This window comes from Sander vitreus, chromosome 13 (genome assembly GCF_031162955.1).
Source record: "Sander vitreus isolate 19-12246 chromosome 13, sanVit1, whole genome shotgun sequence".
Taxonomy (NCBI): domain Eukaryota; kingdom Metazoa; phylum Chordata; class Actinopteri; order Perciformes; family Percidae; genus Sander; species Sander vitreus.
In genome coordinates, this window is record NC_135867.1 from 24,619,949 (window position 1) to 24,640,165 (window position 20,217).

The 20,217-nt window shown below is 41.2% G+C and overlaps 1 protein-coding gene across 1 annotated transcript in view; it reads right to left on the reverse strand.

The window, feature by feature from the left end:
- Nucleotides 1-20,217, reverse strand: part of cxadr (CXADR Ig-like cell adhesion molecule) — a 42,904-nt gene that overhangs the window by 13,359 nt on the left and 9,328 nt on the right. The window contains exon 2 of the mRNA XM_078265362.1: nucleotides 693-862. Coding sequence (XP_078121488.1) covers nucleotides 693-862 — 170 coding nt within the window. The remainder of the gene's footprint in view (nucleotides 1-692; nucleotides 863-20,217) is intronic.

Here is a 20,217-nt window from a genome sequence, read left to right on the forward strand (position 1 = left end):
CTCCCACCACTGGAGCGATCTGTACCAAGAATTGGTCTCTATGGCTGTGAAAGCCCTGAGGGCGTGTATAGATCCTGTTGAGTAGTGTAGTCCTGCCTTTCCATGGCTGAGGGCCATGCTGGAAAGGAAAGACACTGCCTGGGATAAAGAGAGCTCCCATCGCTCCCACAACGCGTCTGTGAGAACACTACGGACAACAAATGCTCAATACAAGTACATGTGGCTCCAATTACATTTGTCTTGTATAATACTTCCTATGTTTCACTGCAACAACTCAAGGAAATGCACACCTAGCATAGAGCCTGTATTGCATTTCAACACACAGACACACCACAAGTGAACAGTTAAGTGCAAAACCACACACACTGCAAACAAATGACGAGGGACTTTTAAAGTCTTTAAAAGCTTTGAAAAAAAAAAAAATAGTAACACTGATTTCTGTTTTTTAAGGCATTATTGAGGAGTTTGTGAAAGAATTTCTAAAGCGGCATACAGAAGGCCAGGTTTGGAAAAGATGCCATCAACTACCTAGCAAAAAGGCAAGAACAACGCTTAGCTTCACTGAACATATAAATAAAATGGATATGCTAAATAAAAGTCGATCAGAGAACAAATGCCAAATGTACTTTCATATGCCGTCTTCAAAATAAAACTGTATTTCTAATGTTTGTGGGGAACATCTAAAAACGTACCACTTTGTCCTCTTTCTGGTTGTCAGAGGACAACAAGCTCCATTCAATATCCAGCGGTCCAGAATCTTCCGGGGCCAGAGTGAACTGGCAGTCCAGCTTCACACTCTGCCCGCTGGCCTTCTCTATGGATGTTGGCGCCGTAGACGTGATCTCTAGACCAGAGGCCAAACCTGGACAGAGACACAGAAAGAGAGGGAATTAATGCACTGCAACAGGCATAATAATAAAACATTAAATGCAATTTAATACCGGTTTCACTATCATACCGGTAAAAGAATGACGGAAACCCAGTAGGGATAATAAATCCAACAATTATTTATTAAGGACATTCATTTAATGACATTTATATCACATTTTTGTTAGCAGACACAAGTTGTTTAGGACGGTACAATTCCTAAAAAATATAATTAATCAATTAATGTGACCTTAATCCAGATGAGCGGCAGAAAATTGATGGATGTCTCAACCAACTAAAAAGTTTATTTCGGATTTGGCTGAAATCAACACTTGCCCATTGTCAGATGATGAACGTCCTAGCTAATGTAGAGCAGTAGTGACGGAGCTTGCTACAGGTCTGATGATGCTGACTGAAACGCCAAAAAAAAACAACTACTGAACAGACTTCTACAGCACAGTACACTATCACAACAATCCCACTTTCAGTTTATGTGTGAAACATCTGCCAACAGCCTGCATCAGACATTAAACATTTTACAATTGACACATTACATTTTAAATTAACTTTTTAATAACTTGAAACCGAAGGCCTTTTTGGAGGAAACTGAATGAAATGCTTTTCAAGGCGGGAAGATACCCCGAATACAGAGCTAGAGACTCATCGACCCGGGGCAGCTGGGAAGCCGTGAGCATCAGTGAATAGGGCTTTAGTAGGTGGTGGAACACACGTTGGTACACCTGGGCGAGCTCAGACGACCTCAGGCAGTGCATACTCTTAGGATTTGTACTAGCCTTGGACTGTGAGGATTATTAAGTCTGCAGGCACTCAAACGTTTCTCAATAAATCGTTTTTCATCTCATTGAGGAGTGATAAGGGTTATAGATTGATTATGTTTAGACAACTTTTCCACTCATATTCGTTAATGCAGCTCAGGACAATATGAGGTGACAATATGAATATTAAAATCACTTTGACTCTGTGAGACAATGATGTGTGCTATAACTTTTACGTTACGGCACACATTGGTCCTGCTTGGTCCCGGGTAATTGGTCCTGCTTAATTTGTAAGTGCAAAGTTTTGGCCAGAATGATCTTACCAGACAGCACATTTCACGCAATCTGATCATGTTTTCCTCTCTAGCCTTGGCAGCAATACATAGCCTTTGCTTTAACTGTTTTGAAGCGTATTCATTATTCACAAGTTTGTCCACCATAAGGCCATTAATAGTAATGTTAGCTGCAGTGAGCTTCAGGAAAGAGAGAGATACCTGTGATAATACTGACACACCACCAGATCACACAATCACAGCCAGGTTCAGTTTTTTACTTCTTTATTTTTGGTGAATGACAATGTTCCTTTTTATTTTTTTTCCATTGTGCAAAACAACTGACAGAAGACCACAGATGAGTTGATGAAAATTGTTTGTAGTGACTTGCTGTACAGAAACCCTTTCAGTCAGCAGTCAAATGTTTGGATTCAGGGAATGTGTCACTCGTGAAATAAATATGGCTCTGTCTTTTGAGAAGTAACTCTTAAAATATGCATAGTGTAAATCACACAGTGAAAAAAAGAGACACTAATAGAGCAGAACACAGCTTAGCTAAAGGAAGGGTGATAATAAAAAAAGAAACTGTAGCCTATCATCAAACTGGAGCAGACTCTTAAGCATTTATTCTTAGAACGAATAAACATAATTTCCTGGTGACATCAACTGGGTTAAGATTCTCCATTCAATAAGAGATTTAAGCCGCAGCATGGAACACAGTCCATAGAGAATGGAGTTGTCACATGCTGCCTCGACATATTAAAATCCTTCTGACAGCCTGCCACCTTCCAGTCAACTGGGGGGGGGAAAGGGGGGGCTTAAAAAAAAAATAAAAAATGAAATCACCACAGTATGTTGCGGTTAAAAAGCGTGTGTGAAAATTTCACATCCCACAAATTACACCAAATGTGTAACTGAAATTTTCTGCTGATAATAAAAGAATTTTTCTCCATCTAAAAAAAATAAAAACCATAGCGTTTTCCTTAGCTACATCTGCATCTCATTTCACTGCTTTTACACCAACTGGCAGATGGAGCTGACTCAAAGATAATTGGTTAAAAAGGAGCCAAACACGGTAACTGTGAACACTTTGTTGCCCTATTTTCTCTTCCTGGAAAGGTTTCTCTTTTGATTACAAGGTTTCCATAAAAGACAAACAAGCAAGAGTACATGCATCTACACAACCACAAAGGGATATAAAAGTGCATGCTGTACTGTGGTGCAGATCATTTGTACTAAGGCCATAATCCCCCTTGTAAACTCTGTATACAAACAAATCTACAAACGGTAGAGGCGAGGTTGAGGTGACAGGATATATGTGTAAAGAACCACCATTTGGACTCCTGTTTCCCTGTCCCTTCCACATGCCCTGGTACATCCAACATCCCATTAAACACAAAGCAGAGACTTTGCTGGGGCTTGCGGCCTGACAGATAGGGTTACATATGCAACTTAAATCATGAAAATGGAAATATTCCTTTTGATTGGGATATTGAGACTTAGAGGATGCTGCCAGCTGATTATGTGAGGGAAGTTTCTAGACCCTGATCCTCCGTGTTAGAAGGGTGTGGGCTACAGGTGTAGGTCCCTGCCGCATCCCATGTCCATCAGCTCTGTTTCAGCCTCCAACCTCACTTCCCTTTGTGCTGTGGCAGACAACTGAATGAAAATACACCGCAGAGGCTTACACACACATATAGAGAGTGACAGTCTGCGTCACACACACTATTGTTGAAGCCCAGAGCCTGTAAGCACTTGATATGGTTGCAAAGCACAAGCATAGTTTTATTCCCTATCCGTCGGTGCTGCAGCTGGTCGTTTCAGCCCACAGATTTTGACAGACGGCCTTGATGGGAGCGATCTATCGCCTTCAGCAGAAGCAAGAGAAACAGGGAGCAATATAGAGAGAACGGAGATATGTGTCTATCACTGTCAAAACGGATACACAGCTTGGCATCTGCGTGATGGAAAGCTGTGTCAATTCATCAAGCGCTTAAAGAAGCCTGGGCATTTCACAAAGTTGCTTAGAAAGGGGAGAAAACTGCATTCTGTGAGAAAAAGAACGTGTTCAGCTGGAAGAGTTGATCAGAGAGACTGGTGGCTTCTCTGACGGGTAATGAGGGACACTGTCTGATGTATCCGTTAAATCAATGACAGACCTCTGAGGACTCAGACAGCATTTGTTTAAATTACAGTTCAGCCAGAGGCCTCATCCATTCAGCACCACACAAATGGGAAAAAGTGCCATTTCAGGATATCATCCTTTCCACTGGCAAACAGATTTGTTTGCTTATAAACCTGCCTGTGTGGTGGCTCCAGTGATAGCAGTGCCAAGGCAAATGATTGAACACCATGAGTGTAATCTAAGGCAGGGGTCTTCAACAGGGGGTCCGGAACCCCTAGGTGGTCCTCAGAGTCAATGCATGGGGGCCTCCAAATTATTGTTCATTTTTGAAAGTTTTTTCAAAAGTCTTAACATTAATCCAACATATTTGACCAAGTTTTTTGGGGGGGCTTTTTCCCCTTTATTTCAGAGTGAGAGACAGTGGATAGACAGAAAAGGTGGGAGAGAGATGGGGGATGACACGCAGCAAAGGGCTGCAGGTTGGATTTGAACCCTGGCCGCTGCAAAGGACTCAGCCTACATGGGGTGCACGCTCTTACTGGGTGAGCTAGAGGTCGCCCCATATTTGACCAAATATAACCCACTTCTTGATGGCCTATAGGTAAGGTAGTCACTAAGGCCATCCACAGATACAGTCAATCCTAAGGATTCACTGTGCCACCTGTATGTTTAACATTAAAACATGATTTATAAAATCATGCATACAATTATTAGTAGCTTAATGTTCTATACAAAAAAAAAAGGCTTTAGGTCCCCCTAAACGGTATTGTAGGCCCAGTTTATTATGCAAATTCAATGTATACAATATACGTATGTAGTGGAGGGTCCCTGCTCCATCTCCATTTTAGTTAGGGGTCCTTGGCTTGAAAAACGTTGAAGACCCTTGATCTAAAGGTTCATTCCACATTTAATCAACAGACAGAAATCTATAAACCTGTTTAATCCATCTACTGCACGTATAAGGTCGTGGTGAACGTAAATTAAATAATTAGGTTAGTTTATTTAAAGTCACAGCAACTCTGCAATTATAGCAAAGCAAGCGGATGTTCAAGGCCCGAAAAATCTAAAGCTATTTTTACTATGAGTGACGGATAAAGAAACCCATGTTTTCTGCTAAAGTCTGAACAGTTTGGGTTAATTCTCAAGAGAGATTGTGTGTTTGTTTTTCCCCCTCACTGGTTGGAAGGCTTAGCAACATTTGAATCAAAATGCGATGAGAACTATGTGTCTGTTTTCTTCTGTTTCCAGCACTGTTACACCTGATCAAATCACACCCATACAGTCCTGAAACCATGAAACTCAACAAATAAAAACTAGGCACGTTTCTTTTTTTGATTGTTGCTTATTAAGGCATGAATATTCAAGGTTGTAGAGAAATATGTAAAGATTAATTACAAGTTAGTCGAGCCCAAACATATAACCATCAACAAAGCCTTCTAGTAACATCATCAAACATGTCCCAGCCCTTAAATTATGTATGATCCTCATCCTTCACAATAAAAGGCATTTGTGAGGGGGAAAAAAGTGCCACATTTTTACACTTGATGTATAAGCAACCAGATGGCATCCTTTCCATGAAATACAAATCACTATAATGGCGATAGAAGTAAAAATAATCATTTTAATATAAAAAGCAGGGCCTCTAAACAGGGCAGAGTGAAAGGAAAGGAGTCCTGATGAAGATTATGTGACCAGGTAAGCCCAGCACATCAGTGGCTGCTATCTAAACAACAACAACAACAACGTTGCATTAGGAATAAACGGGAAATAACCAAGAAAGAGTAAACTGACAAAGATTGATTCACACAAAACCCTAAAGCTATTTTCATTTTGAAGCCCCTGAAAACGTGGTTTCCAATCTTCAGTATTTCTTTACAGCATTGGATATTTTTCCTTAGTGTGCAACCGTCAAAGTTAAACATCCTTAGGTAATAATACTGAAGTTTAAAAACACCAAAACTAAGCTAATCTGCATCATCAGGACTGTGCGGGTGTGGTTTGATTGGCAGTGGTATGGTAACATGAGCAAACAAACCACAACAATGGATTAAAATGTTGCTGAAACCTGATTGGTGAATGCAAGTACATGACATCACCCCCCCCAACTCCTGCCCACTTTAATAAGTGAAAACACCACAGAGAAAATACAAAATACAGGAAATCTCTCACAGAAAATAACCCAAACTGTTCACACTTTAGGAAATGTGGGTTTATGTAGAGAATGAGAAATTGGTTTTCAGGCCTTTAAAATCCAAAATTACCATGATATTTATCAAAAAATAATAGCCCTAATTAAAAACTAACCTAGATATGGCAATTTCAATGAGTGATTAAGGATTTCAACATAACTGGCTGAAAAAAAAATCATCCCCTGCCACTATGTTCTCATAGTGGAGTAACCCAAATAACCCTGTCACCTGTAAAAAGCAGCTCACAGTGTTAATCAGTAACTATCAGCTATCAACACATACTGTACATACAGTGTATGAACTCTGGAGCATGTGACTCAAAGCAGAAATTATCTTACTGAGCTCAAAGTCTCTGCCACGGTAGGCGAGTGCTCCATATAATTACTGGCTTATAAAGGGTGACTGATGGCACCAGGGCTAAAGGAAACTGGCCTTCTTCCTCCAAGGTAATATAATCGGCTGATAAGACAGACCATCATTACAGTCCAAGGAAAACAATGACAAATAGACTGTTGGTTCATGCAGTCAAGCGTATACACCACACGCAACTTCCTTGAGCTCAATGACTACATTTACATCCACATAATATTCCAGTTTTTGCCCTTATTCTGAAAAAGACAATATTCCGACTAAGCTGTTTACATGGCTAATGAAAGGTAATATTCCTGTTTACATGCAGCCGTGCAAAATAGGAGTTTTTCAAAGTTTTCCAGCGGTGGCGGACTTGTTGAACCATGCGGACACAGCGTCCCTCTTTCATTTTTCAACCAGCTTCTTGAAAAAAATCGGCGCTGCGATGTTTGTACATATCCAAAAACCTGCCATAATGTTTAAAAGTCGGCTTCTTTTCTTTTGTCCATGCAACTCTACTGCAGCCCTGCAAACTGTCGGCTGGTTGGTTTGTGTACAACAACCATAGCAACACACAGAGCTGACTGCGAGCCGTAAAACAGGCAAGAGGCAGTAAACTGTGGTAAAAACCCTGATTGAGACGCAGATTCCGAATGCGCTGTATACATGTACATGTCCCACAAATGCTTCTAAAACCTGAATAATACCAACATATCCCACGTCTTAATCGGAAAATGCGAAATTGTGTGTGTGTGTGTCTGCGTCGTAGGGGAACCGAGCAGTGGGGGAGGGCACGCTGGCTAATTAAAAAGTCTTAATAACTATTCATGGCTGCCTGTGTCTCTGTGAGCGTCTCTTTCCCTCCAGTCTCCACCACACTGTCTGACACAGCACATCCCAGCGTGGCTACTGGGAGACCGGGAATGAACAAGAGGAATTTAGGGTGTCAGCATGCTCCACCCAATACCCCTACTGCCATTCACTCATTAACCCTCCCACCCACCCACCTCTCCATCCCTCCCTGCATGCCTGTCCTCCTCTCCACACCCATGATTGTGGAGTGCTGGTCCCCTAGGCCTCCAATTCTCTCAGGTTCTGCTGATTGTAAACCCCACCACCCACCCCCTCCACCTTTGTTGGCATACAATGGGGAGCCAATCCTGTCTCCTGGCAACCAATCCCTCCGAGAAGGTTGCCGTGGCGCTTAAGAGACGGCATGAGAGAGAGAGAGAGAGAGAGAGAAAGGCTAGATAGACAGAGAGGGAGAAAGAGGTTAAGTAGGTGGAGACAAAAGGGAGAGTTATGAAAAGGAAAGTTAATGTTACTTCGTCATTAAATCGCATTTGTGGAAGTTAAAAAGAACTCCAGCTCAAACAGGTCGCGGTGAAGCATCTTTCTAAACATCCACATGGTTTCATACACCAAGGCACGTTGTAAACACAGGCATATTTTTTGCTTGAAATTATTTTGCTGATTAAAATGATGAGCTTAATAACCATTTAGCCAAACAAAGTAAAAATCTGTTAACTGTGGGGAATTGCACATTAAACAGTTGAAACATTAACTTGTCAGTGCTCTCTGGTGTACCTAATGATGTCACCGTTACCAAATTATTTCAAACCTAGGCTGGCACTAAGCTGTGCTGCAATTTCTCGTTACTTACCAGCCGACATATACACAAGGGATGAGCAATTTAAGTAATTTCCATATTTGAGTACTCAAATTAAATTAGTACTAGCAACATGGCTCTAAACGTAGGAATAGGGTCCAAATTGAGTTTTTGACAAAGTTACTTTTAGTCACACTTATTCACGTTATGTCATTTCATTCGAATGAAAAAGATAGGTTGAAGGACTGCAGACGTCCAAATCGAGGACTTGAGTCCTCATGGCCATCCCTAATTTACACTGATACCAATATACCGTATCTGCGGTAAGCTAATATCAGCTTGGCCAATTCATCGGTCTACTGTAGCTCTAGTTTGTAGCCAGGAGGATTAGTTTCGCAGTGACATTACATGAATACCATTTACGTTTTGTCAGAGGTCTTCTAGGCAGACATGATGTTACGCTGTAAGTGTAAGGACAATAAACCCTGAAACCAGGAGATAATTTAACAAGCTAACCTCTCCTGACCCTTGTGCTAGCCAGCTAAAGACCCTCAGAGCCTTGGCAGGGGTCACAGTGGATCGTAAGCCTCTTTCTCCACCCTTTGACTTCACTGAGCATCCTTGGAAGTAAAGTCTGAAAAGCCAAGTCTTACCATGGGGAGATAAAGGCAGCAGCTATTTCAGGCTCACAACGCAACAACAGCAACAAGAAAAAGCCTGAGGTGAATGACGTTTACATTCTTTAAGGTTTGCTCAATGCAGTTACACTTGCATTCGGTCTGATGCAAGTCTGCAGTGAACACATTGATTTAGTATTTCAGTCAAATTTGAAGTATTTCAGCCAAATAGCTACTAATAAAGAAATGTACGAGTGTGTGCGCACGGTATGGCTCTAAAGTAGCAAGATATCACAGTATGATTTTACATCTTTTTCTCATAAACACAGCAAGTGGAAATATGTTCAGTTTCCTTGCTTTTAGAGATAATATAAAAACACACCGTAAACAATCTTGAAAGTAGTATTATTTTTCAACCAAGTGAGAAGAAAGCCTAACTCTCACTTATAAGAACAAACAACCACACAAAAAAATAGTGACAGAGCTTTTGAAAAGTGTGGCACATTTTCCTGGATGGGCAATGATGGTGGGATGAACATTAGTGATTCATTATAATAAGCAGTCTGGGGGGGGGGGCACTCTGGAATGAGCAAATTAAACAGCACAGACCCCCATCATCAAACACTCAAGCTAATCCCCTGTGACCATGCCGAAGAACATCAATTATTTCGGGCACAGCAAAGGATAACTTCATACTTTGGTTGCTGCTCAGAAAGCAGACTCTGGGTGCTCGCCCCAGTGCCCCCGCAGGAACTATTCAATTTGAAGCAATGTGGTATACCCCGAAAGCGAGCTTGGCCGTGGTTTATATAGTGTTGCAGAGGGCTGGGACTGTTGAACCATACTGATTGTGCTGTAATGCAGCCTGAAAGCTCCACTTGCCACACAGAGGTGCCATCAATTCCCAGTGCAGATGACCTAAAGGCTGTTTTGACATAATTTAACATTAAATGATGAATGGGTGACGAATGACAGGCACTTAACTCGACAGCCTGAGCATTTGACAGCTCTTATACGAGCCTATGGGGGGGGGTTCTCTCTCTCTCTCTGTGAGTATACATTTCATGTACATTCAAATTAGTTTTGTAATCTCACCACATTGTCTCAATTAAAGCAATTGAGGGAAGAAAAAGAATTACAGGAAGTAAAGAGGAAATTTATAATGGTGGCTTGTTCCTTAATGGTCTGTTAATCAAAAAGGTAGAGTCTTCATCACAGAGACTCTGTCTCATGGCCCTGGGATTTGTACTTCTTATTTATAGAATTAGGATTTTACAAGGTGCAGGAGAGTGGATTAAAGCAGATGCTGCTTGTCTAACCTCTGTGCCACCATTAATTGTTCTAAAGCTAAACACAAGCCACTAAAGGCAGCCCTGGCCAAAAATGGCATGCATCCCTTCCCCCATCCCTGTGAGTGGAGGCAAATTTATCTAAAGAACCCTGAAGAGTCAGATAAGACCCCCCGGTGTCTCGGAGACCTGCCGAAACACACACACACACACACACACGCGCACACACACGCACACACACGCACACACACATGTATCCCTCAAGATTGGTTTAAAACCCAGGGACAAAGTGAGATGGTGACAATGTGGGGGCTGGCTGTGCCGTGAAGCCGATAGGCAAGACGCCAGTCCGAGGAGCAGCACACAGATAGCCGGCTGATAACACCCTCGCGGAAACAACAGCAAATGTGCCAATATAGTCATGTGAGGAGGAAATGAAAACAGAAAAGAGGCAAAAGGACAAGAAGGTGCCAAACATGACGTGTTTCAGAGATACATAGGGTTTGCCTTGTTATAACAAAAAGATTATGTAGTTGTGACACAGAGGAGATACAAACATAAAACAGCTGGAGTGTTTTCTCCAGTCAGAGATGCCAGAGTAAGTATAAAATCATGCCCTCATCACTTTGCAAGGGGGGGGACACACAAAGCAATTCCCTGCAAGCAATTAGTGTACACGTGAAAGCAGTTTGCATGCCTTGAAAATGCTGTAAAACAGAAATATGCCTCACAAATACACACATTTGTGTATTTGTTGCCACTTAATCCCCATCACAGGAAGAAAGGGTCAGTGGATCAAGTAGAGGTTCATATATTCCATTATATATATCCATTCATATGCTCCATTAATCAGCCGCTGATTAATGGAGAAAGACTATGCCAAAGTAAAAACAGAGGGTGAGACAGCAGTCAGGTATTTGTTGGCCCAACAGCTATCATCATTAGATTGCATCCAAATATGTTTAACTATTAGACATCTAACTTTTTACATACACATCAGACAATCCAATCTAGCCGACGTGCCACAATATCCTGGTCGACACTGCGCACAATTAGGGATGTAACGATTACCGGTATAACGGTAAACCACGGTAAAAATGTTGAAGATAACAATTACCGTTTTCATTTAAAATATCATTATTGTCCCGGTGGATTACCACGGTGTGGAAACCGCGTGTTCCCAGCTTCATCCGAGTCTCCTGAAGTCGCCGCGCAGGCACACTGCGTGGCCTACAGTGTTTCTCTTGAAGTTGGAATCATGGGGTAAGGAGGAGATGACAGCGCTCAGGATATTTGTCAGCCTTGTAAAAAAGGCCATAGTAAGACTTGTTCTCTCTCCTGAGATGATTGACCAATCGGTGACGAGAGTCATCGCTTTGACCTCCTGCCAATCACCTGCGCTCAGACAGGAGAAGGGGACAGAACAACGGCTGTAAATGGACTTTTCTTTATCATTCCTTTCCCGTTTTCGGACTTGAAGTCATGTGTGTAGCCCAGAACGTAAGTTAAAACTATTCTGTAGCTTGCTAAACGGTGATGGGTTTTACTGCCTCGTCAGAGAGAGAGAGAGAGAGAGAGAGAGAGAGAGAGAGAGAGAGAGAGAGAGAGAGAGAGAGCGAGAGAGCGAGAGCGAGAGCGAGAGCGAGAGAGAGAGCGAGAGAGAGCGAGAGAGAGAGAGAGAGAGAGAGAGAGAATCTTGCTGTTGCTGTGTTTCTTATTGCACAGCTGATAGATGTGCAGATTGTTTAATATTACTTGTGCAGCCACATATTGTTTCTTGTTATATGCTGGTGGCTATAACATTTAGTTTTGGTAAATAATGTTCATAGTAAGTCAGATGCTTATTAATGTGCATTATTATTTGCTTATATTTCAGAACCACATCCAACACATGTAACGTCAAATACAACTTCATAGTTAACTACATGTTGGAGTTGTAAATCAGACATCTGTGGTTCAAGTTCTTACCGGACCCCCTACAGCGGGCCGGTGTTTCAGTAGTCAGTTTTCAATAGTTTTTACAAGCCTATAGCCTATATTTTTGTAATATAATAAACACTGTTACACTTTTTGAAACTATTTCAGCTTGTGTAGGCCTATCAGTGCTTTCTGAACATATTGAACACACTTTTAAAAATACCGCGATAATACCGAAAACCGTAATAATTTTGGTCACTATAACCGTGAGGTTACATTTTCATACCGTTACATCCCTACTCACGATAAGTTTTGATTCACATAATCTGCACAGAGGATCAGACGCTGCAATCACATGTTGCTGATGTGATGCAATGCATTCTGACCACTTCCTAGGTGGTCTGGCAAATCAAAGTCATTTAGTACAGGGCCTTTTGCTATTTTTTCTTTTTTTTTTCTTCTAGTTATAACAGGATCCCACAGGAGGCATGTAATGTCGAGCAGAAAGAGTAGAAAGCGGGTAAATAATAGGGTATACAATATTCGAATAGTGCAGTGACCTTAAATAGGTGAGGTGTCACACTAGGTGTTTTTTTTTTTAAATATTTTTGATGAAATACAAAACAAATGAGGACTGGGTAAGGCTGTTGAAAGACATCATGTCTATCACAGACGTGTATTCGTGTTCCAAGCTTCCAGCAGCTTACTATGAAACAAAAAAATGAAAGCCAAATGTCTCAGTGGGGTGTAGTCACAGGGTCTCTCTCTCTCTCTCTCTCTCTCTCTCTCTCTCTCTCTCTCGACACAGGAGTTTCTCCTCACTGAGGGGGAGGCAGCCATGCTGCTGCCTGTCCTATCCCCCCTATCGTCCAAAACAAATAAAGTGTCTGATACAGACCAGGCCCCTGCCGGCGCCCCAGCCCCAGCCTTTGTCCGGGCCCCAAGGCACAATGCCAACACTGATCAGGAGGCAGCGCCGCTGATCACACACTGAGACACAATTGGCGCAGAGTGCAGCTACTTCATTCAGACTGACGATGGACTCTCACAGAGTGGTTTCAACTGAGGGACAGGACATGTTGGAGAGTCGATCCAGATCATATGGGTTTTAGAGAAACATACAAACTCAAATTCACATGTGCAATGCAGAAGACAAGCTAAATGTGCGAGTTTACAGACGCAAACAACGGTTTCTCACGACTGTGCTTAATCATGTCAGAGAGGTGAACACATAAGAAGTCATCTTAAAGCAATAGAGCGTGAATATCATGCTAGAACATTCCCCTTGAAAATTAGGGATTAGAAGCTCTTTCTGGAGCTCCTAACAAGTTCATTAGTGTAAACTCAGAAACTCCTCAGGAGGGGAAACAACTTCACATTTCTGGAATTTCCAGAGCTCAGCAATTTTTTCAGCTCAGTCTGAGGTGGGCTGAATGTTTCCCTGCACCATGTTCACTGAAATAGTGGCTGTGAGAATGAAAAAGGGCGGGTTTAGTCAGATTTGCCTTTCTCAGGCATAACAAACGACTTTCTCATCATAGCATCTGAAACTAATCACTGACACCAACAACTCTCTCGTCCAGTCAACTGAGGACTCTTTTTCACTCAACTTTAAAAAAGAAAGAAAACAAATGTCACCTAGGTAGTAAATCTAGTCATATATGCATACAATGTTTGTAAAGTAAACACCTACGGAGAGGTAAAGACTCTCATGGCTCACTGCCAAACCACTAAAAGGATTAACGTGTGGGGCCAGACTGCAGACAGAGGCAAGTATAAAGGTATCAAGAATTCCAACAAAAAACGCCTCGCAGTGAATTCCTGGGTTCCTGCCTTGTTCCTTTAGATAGACTGCAGCATATTTTAAAAAGCCTGCCCACTATTTGAAATAACTTCGAACTGATTCATCAAAATCTACATCATCCTTAGAACAGGGGTCGTCAACATTTTTTAAGCCAAGGACCCCTTAACTGAAAGAGAGACGGAGCAGGGACCCCCTACTACATATGTTGTAAAAAATGAAGTTGCATGATAAACTTGGCCTACAATAACATGTAGGGTAGCCTAAAGCCTTTATACATACCTTTTTAGTGTAAACAATACTAAGCTATTAAAATAATAATTGTTGGCATGATTTTTGTGTTTTATTATCAAACATACATGTGGCACAGTGAATCCTTAGGATGAACTGTATCTGTGGGTGACTATCTTAGTGATTTCCTTACCTATAGGCCAGTAAGCCTAGCATCAGTGGTTGTTTTTTTCCACAAATAGGCTGATTTATATTTGCTAATAATTTGTTGGATTCATAAGACATTTTCGTTTTTGGAAAAAAAATATAATTTGGTGGCCCCCCTGCAGTAACTCTGAGGACCCCCTGTTGAAGTTCTCTGCCTTTAAAAGATAAAAAATAAATAAATAAATAAATAAATAAATAATGAAAAAGTAACCAATTTCAGCTGACATATTTTGCTTGAATCTGAGTTAGTGTTCTGGTTAAACATTGCTACGAAATGAGGCAGTAACCGCTGTTACAGCTGATTTTCTCATGTTTTGTGTAGGATGCAGAAGGCCAAGTCCTGCAGATTAAAATATTACCTCCGCCTATGGTAGATTTACACAGTACCCTATTTTCAATGTAGTGCAGAGGCATGTGTGGCTGTCAGCTAGATTGGTTGGGAGGCAGTCAATGAGTCTGCCTCCCTCACGCCGTTTCCTCTAGGCTCTGGTCTAAAATTAGGTTCCCTGCCTGAAGGACATTGCATGATGCTGGTCTCCTGGACTTTGGAGAAAATACACAGGAGACAGGACTATATGTGCTCTATGCCCAGAGTGTGCCGCCAAGAAGGACCAAACACGGGTTATTTGAGTAAAAAGATATCCGATTGCCACTGAAAGCTCCCCGAGGACCAAAATGACGTATTGACTGAGTACTGAGTAATAACTGCTAAAACATCAATTCCTTTTCAAATGCATTTATAACATCCCTTCTCGCTAAACCCTCTCATCCTGTCCAAAGCACTCCCGTCCAGGCAGAATGAGGTCTTTGTGAAAGTGTAACAACACAGACAGTCCCTTCCTGTCCTCTGTGTGGGGGAGACACTACAGCAGGACATCAAGATAAGACTGCTGTTAAAAAGATAACAAGATGGATAATCCTTTTTCTTTCCTCTTTTTCTCGCTGCGCACACAGGCAGTGAAACATGCCCGATTTTTCAATGCTCTTGTCTCTTCTTCACTCCGAGGTTCTTGAAGGCAGGTGTTGTAATGCACCTGAGTGTTGAGCCCTGTAGGAAGCTGCAGGCCAAGACTGTCAGTGGTTGTTACAGCTTAACCGGCAGTGCTGGGTTTATTCGTGCCTCCAGCTCACACTCTCAGCATAGACATGAGGGGAAAGCTCCAAACAACCATAACGTGGTCTACATACCACGTTAAATGACAAGATGCGATTGGGAATGTTAAAAATAACTCCGCTGCACTAGGTTAGCTTTCCTGCACAAGGAGGAAATTCTACAATTTCGGTTATGACATAGGAGGACAGTATTTATTCTCCAGGTTGTGTTCTTTCACTGTGCATGAGATGGGGCTGTCAGACACAAAAAACAGAGCCGAGTCCAGACAGTAGAAATACATGCAGTAACCATTTAAAGACGCAGAGCTCAGATTCATAAGGGGAATCAAGATTCTAGGAGTTTTGACTATAGCCTTCGTGGGCTAATTAGATCTCAACAACCTAAGCATCTGTTAAAAATAAATACAAATAAAATAAACCTCAGAGAGCTGATCACTGCAAACTGGATACAAATTCCTTTAGAAAACATTAAGCACAGTGTACATCAACATATGTTACATCCACATTAAATTGGACTCCAGAGCATGAAATTGCTTCTGAATCGAAGAGCAGAAGCCAAGTTAAAAGCAATTGCACATACAACATCTTCCCTCATCTATTTCTAATGAAGGCAACAAGAAACAAATTAACATGAGCTTTATGTCAACAGGTTGTATTGCGATGTTTGTAATATTGTCATTTAGTTTAATAAGAGAGCAATTAAGTCATTAACGTTGTAACCTCAGGGCGCCCCAACCCTTATGGCCTTACCACAGCGGTCCAGGTAACAGCAACAGTAAGGCTGATATCAATGAAATAAGATTGCGATACTGCATGGTTTCCCTGTGAATCCCTCTCAATCTGAATCCAGCACAACAATGGCACTATTGACAATGACTATATTGGCCTTACGCAGCCAGCTCATTTTGTTCCACTTCAAGTTTTATATCTTAATGTCTGGTTGCTATTGCTGGCTATACAAAAAAAAAATAATTAAAATATGGTCCTGATCCTGTTCACACAGCCTACCATACATTTCTCAATGTTGAGATCATACGGAATATGATATACCAACATGAGTTAAAACTTTTCTTTTTTTTTGTCCATAGCGCTCTGCGGCGTGTAGGTCTGAGCCCATCTCCACCACATTCCCCTGCGAGGTAGTCAGCTGTGTGTCTGCCAGGCATACTCTGTATGTAGGAGGGCGATTTAACCCGCCAGTCCTGTCACATAGCTCTCCTTTCTCCAGTAGAGAGCCTCAAGCTGAAAAAAAACGAGCAGCTTAAAACGCAACCTGCTTTAGCAGCTATAGTGTAAAGTTAGCACTAGCATAATAACTAGCAGTTAAGAAATATTTAGGGCTGTCAATCAATTAAAAAATGTAATCTAATTAATTACATACTCTGTGATTAATTAATCGAAATTAATCGCATACATAATTAACGATGCCTGAACCGATACTTTTTAAGAAAGTAAAAAAAGAAAAGAAAAAAAGAAAAGGGTACTAAACAACAGTTGGTGACATTAAAGAACGGCTTGTTTATTGCTAAGGCCATATGGTCAAAATGAAATGATTTAATAATAATGTATAACAATAACTTTCACTAGTAAATTGCTGTTGAACGACAAAAACAACCACCAGATGGGAAAAGGACATTTACAATAACTTCAAGCACCATGAGGCTGTAGTTTACCAGTTTCATTGAACGCACCGTATGTGTTGTTTCATCCCGGTGTTGAATCCTCTACAGTGAAACAGTCAAACTTTACACCGTTTAGCGTTAGCTGTTAGCATTTTAACCGTGTTTAATCCAGCTACTAGCTAGCGGTAGGCTAACGTTAGCTGCTGTCGAGTATAGTGTTAACTAGCGTCACGTGCAGCGGTGTTTGTGTTGCCTGTATCGTCTTCAGAGCATCAGAGAGAAGCGCAGACATATCAGTGGCACCAGATTTCGGTAGCAGGGTTGGCAGGAAGAAGATTTTTACAAGTAAATGTTCCAATTAATGATCCAGGCAGAACATTCTCGTCTCCCTCCTTCATTTTACAGTCCAATGGTGCTAGAACGGCTCCGGGTCAAATGTCAATATGGAATAGATTAATCTGCGTTATTTTTTTTAACGCGTTATTTTTTCTCAGATTAATTAATCGAAATGAATGCGTTATTTTGACAGCCCTAGAAATATTGTATAGCCTATTTTTCTTTTATCTTTGCTTAACTGTTTAACTTAGTGTTAATCGGCCAAACATTTTATTGTTGGTTAACGGTTAATCATTAACATCCCAAATTTGTAGTAATAAGATTGCAACACAATAAGTCCATGTCATGGTAAACCGGAGCGTGTACCTAACCAAATGAGCCTTCTGTTGATGATGTAATTGATTGATGTAATAACAAAACACAAATTCCAACACATTCTGACCAGTCACCCTGACTATTATACCCGCTGATCGCAGAGCTGTGCTCCAATTAGCACCACAACATAAATAGCGGCCGGTGTTTGTCAGACTTCTGTAAAAGACGGTCTCTAATTTTCCTGCACGCTGTTCGTTACATTATCAAACTGGTCAGACATTCCCATTGGTATATACAGGACGATCTAAAAAGTGTATCAAAAATGGGGTTGGATTTCATGGAAATCTTAAGGATTATAATGTATTCAATAAAACTGTGTGGATATTCAACAGTCACCATAATCCTTGGAGAGGGAATGGAAATGCTATCTGAAGCAAACAAGAAAAGCAAGTTTTTAAGTTTTTAACTAGCACCTTTGTTGTCAGTAAAATCATTACATTAGTCAAGGTCAAATATTCCATTAATAAATGACTGAGAGGATGAATGCCTTATCCAAACAATATCATGTTTGATTTAACATATATGGCAAAAAGTAAAAAAATAAAATAAAGGGCATTCACAAATAGCCTGGCACCTTAAAAAGATCAGCAAGGTTGTCTGGCGGTTGCGTGTTTAGTGGAAGTAGTAAAGTGCTTTTGCCTAATACCTGCCATACAAGCCAACTCCCTGATGGCTTTAATGACATCTAAAAAAGGTTTGACCCCAGAGTAGTCTGGACATGCAGGCAAATATTGCTTATATGGCATCCTGGACCAGGCTGACAAGTATATAATCTCAGTGAAAGTCTGAGGCACAGCACAATGGAGACTGTTCACCTTACGGGACGTGGCTTTCACATGAAAATAAAAGATTCCCTGTTGATACGGGTTGAAAATGTTGAATCCTGATGGGGGAAAGCACTGCATGACCCGACCTGACAACGTAGGAAGCGTGCTGTGGTGATGTTTTGGGTTTGTATTGATAGCAGCTCGCGATTTCTTGTCCAACTTGATACACACATCCCACAGGGTCTTACATTAATATCTGTTCACTTAGATCCAGGTCAAGGGCAGCCAGCTCATTTTTCCCCACACTGTATCGTACAGCAGATAGATTAGCAGGGACTTTTCATGTCCAAACTAAATTCACATATCTTTTTGACAAGGTCTTTTAAGCTCTTGGCTACAGTACCACCCAACACGCTAATGGCTGATTAATAACCGTTAAAGATAGATGTTGTAGTTTAGATAAAATGCTAAGTGACAATGAGTACGTTTACATGCACACCAATATTCCACTATTATTCTGAATATGACAATATTCCCAATTTGATACAGGTCATAAAACAGCATATTCCGGTTGGATATTCCAAATAAGGCCTTTTTCCGAATATAGCATTTTCCAGTTAAGACATGGGATATTCCGGTATTATTCAGGTTTTAGAGGCATTCTTTAGACATGTATACTGCACATTTGGAATACGTCTCAATCAGGGTTTTTACTGCAGGCTTATGGTCAGCTCCGTGCGTTGCTATGGTTGCTGTACAAAAACCAACCAGCTACTTTTATCAAAGACTTGGATATGCACAAACTAAGCGATACAGAAACAGCTTTGTCCCAGTGGCTATACGTATATTAAATAAGTAGTAGCAATACAGGTCCGCTGCCTTATTTATTTTTATTAACCCATATATTTATTTATTTATTTTTTCTTTGTGTCTGCGAAACTATTGATTTATTGTATTTCATTAGTAATGAGCAATGATGTCTCCTTTGTCACGTTATATCCTACAGTCTGCTGCTGATTGTATGTGCATGTGTATGTGTATGTGTGTGTGACCCACTGAACACCCACTGTAAGCCAAATCTACCTTCGGGTATTAATAAAGCTGCCTTGACCTTGCTACTGCGACCGTTTCAAGAAGCTGGTTGAAGGAATGAAAGAGGGACGCTGTGTTCGCACGGTCCAATAAGTCCGCCACCACTGGAAAACTTTGAAAGAATCGTGTTTTGCACGGCTGCATGTAAACGGAAATATTAGAGGAATATTCACTTTCATCAGCCATGTAAACAGCTTAGTTGGAATATCGTCTTTTTCGGAATAAGGGCAAAATCCGGAGTATTATGTGCATGTAAACGTAGTCATTGTAGGCAGTAAGATTTTTCTATACGTCCACAGGTCATTCATCTACAACTCTAGCTGTAGAGTTGTGTTACAGCTCTAGCTGTTGCTGATAAATCACCCCTTTACTACTATCACTTAGATGTGCCGTCACAGAGGAATTAAATATAGAGCAGATGTTTACCTAGGTGTGAAAAGAACTGGGTGCTGCGGGTGGCAGTGAGACTGGAGATGGGGTGAGGGTTTACTCTTCTCCTTCCAATTATCAACAACTCAGAGAAAGCCAGCCAGCCAGCCACACAGCTCTGTGTGTGCCCATGAATTATACATGGGCTCCATTAAGACACTAACAGCTGGTTCCTCAGGAACTTACCGCCAACAACTGCAGCCTGGTTGCCCCTGTGTGCCGGCTTATTAAA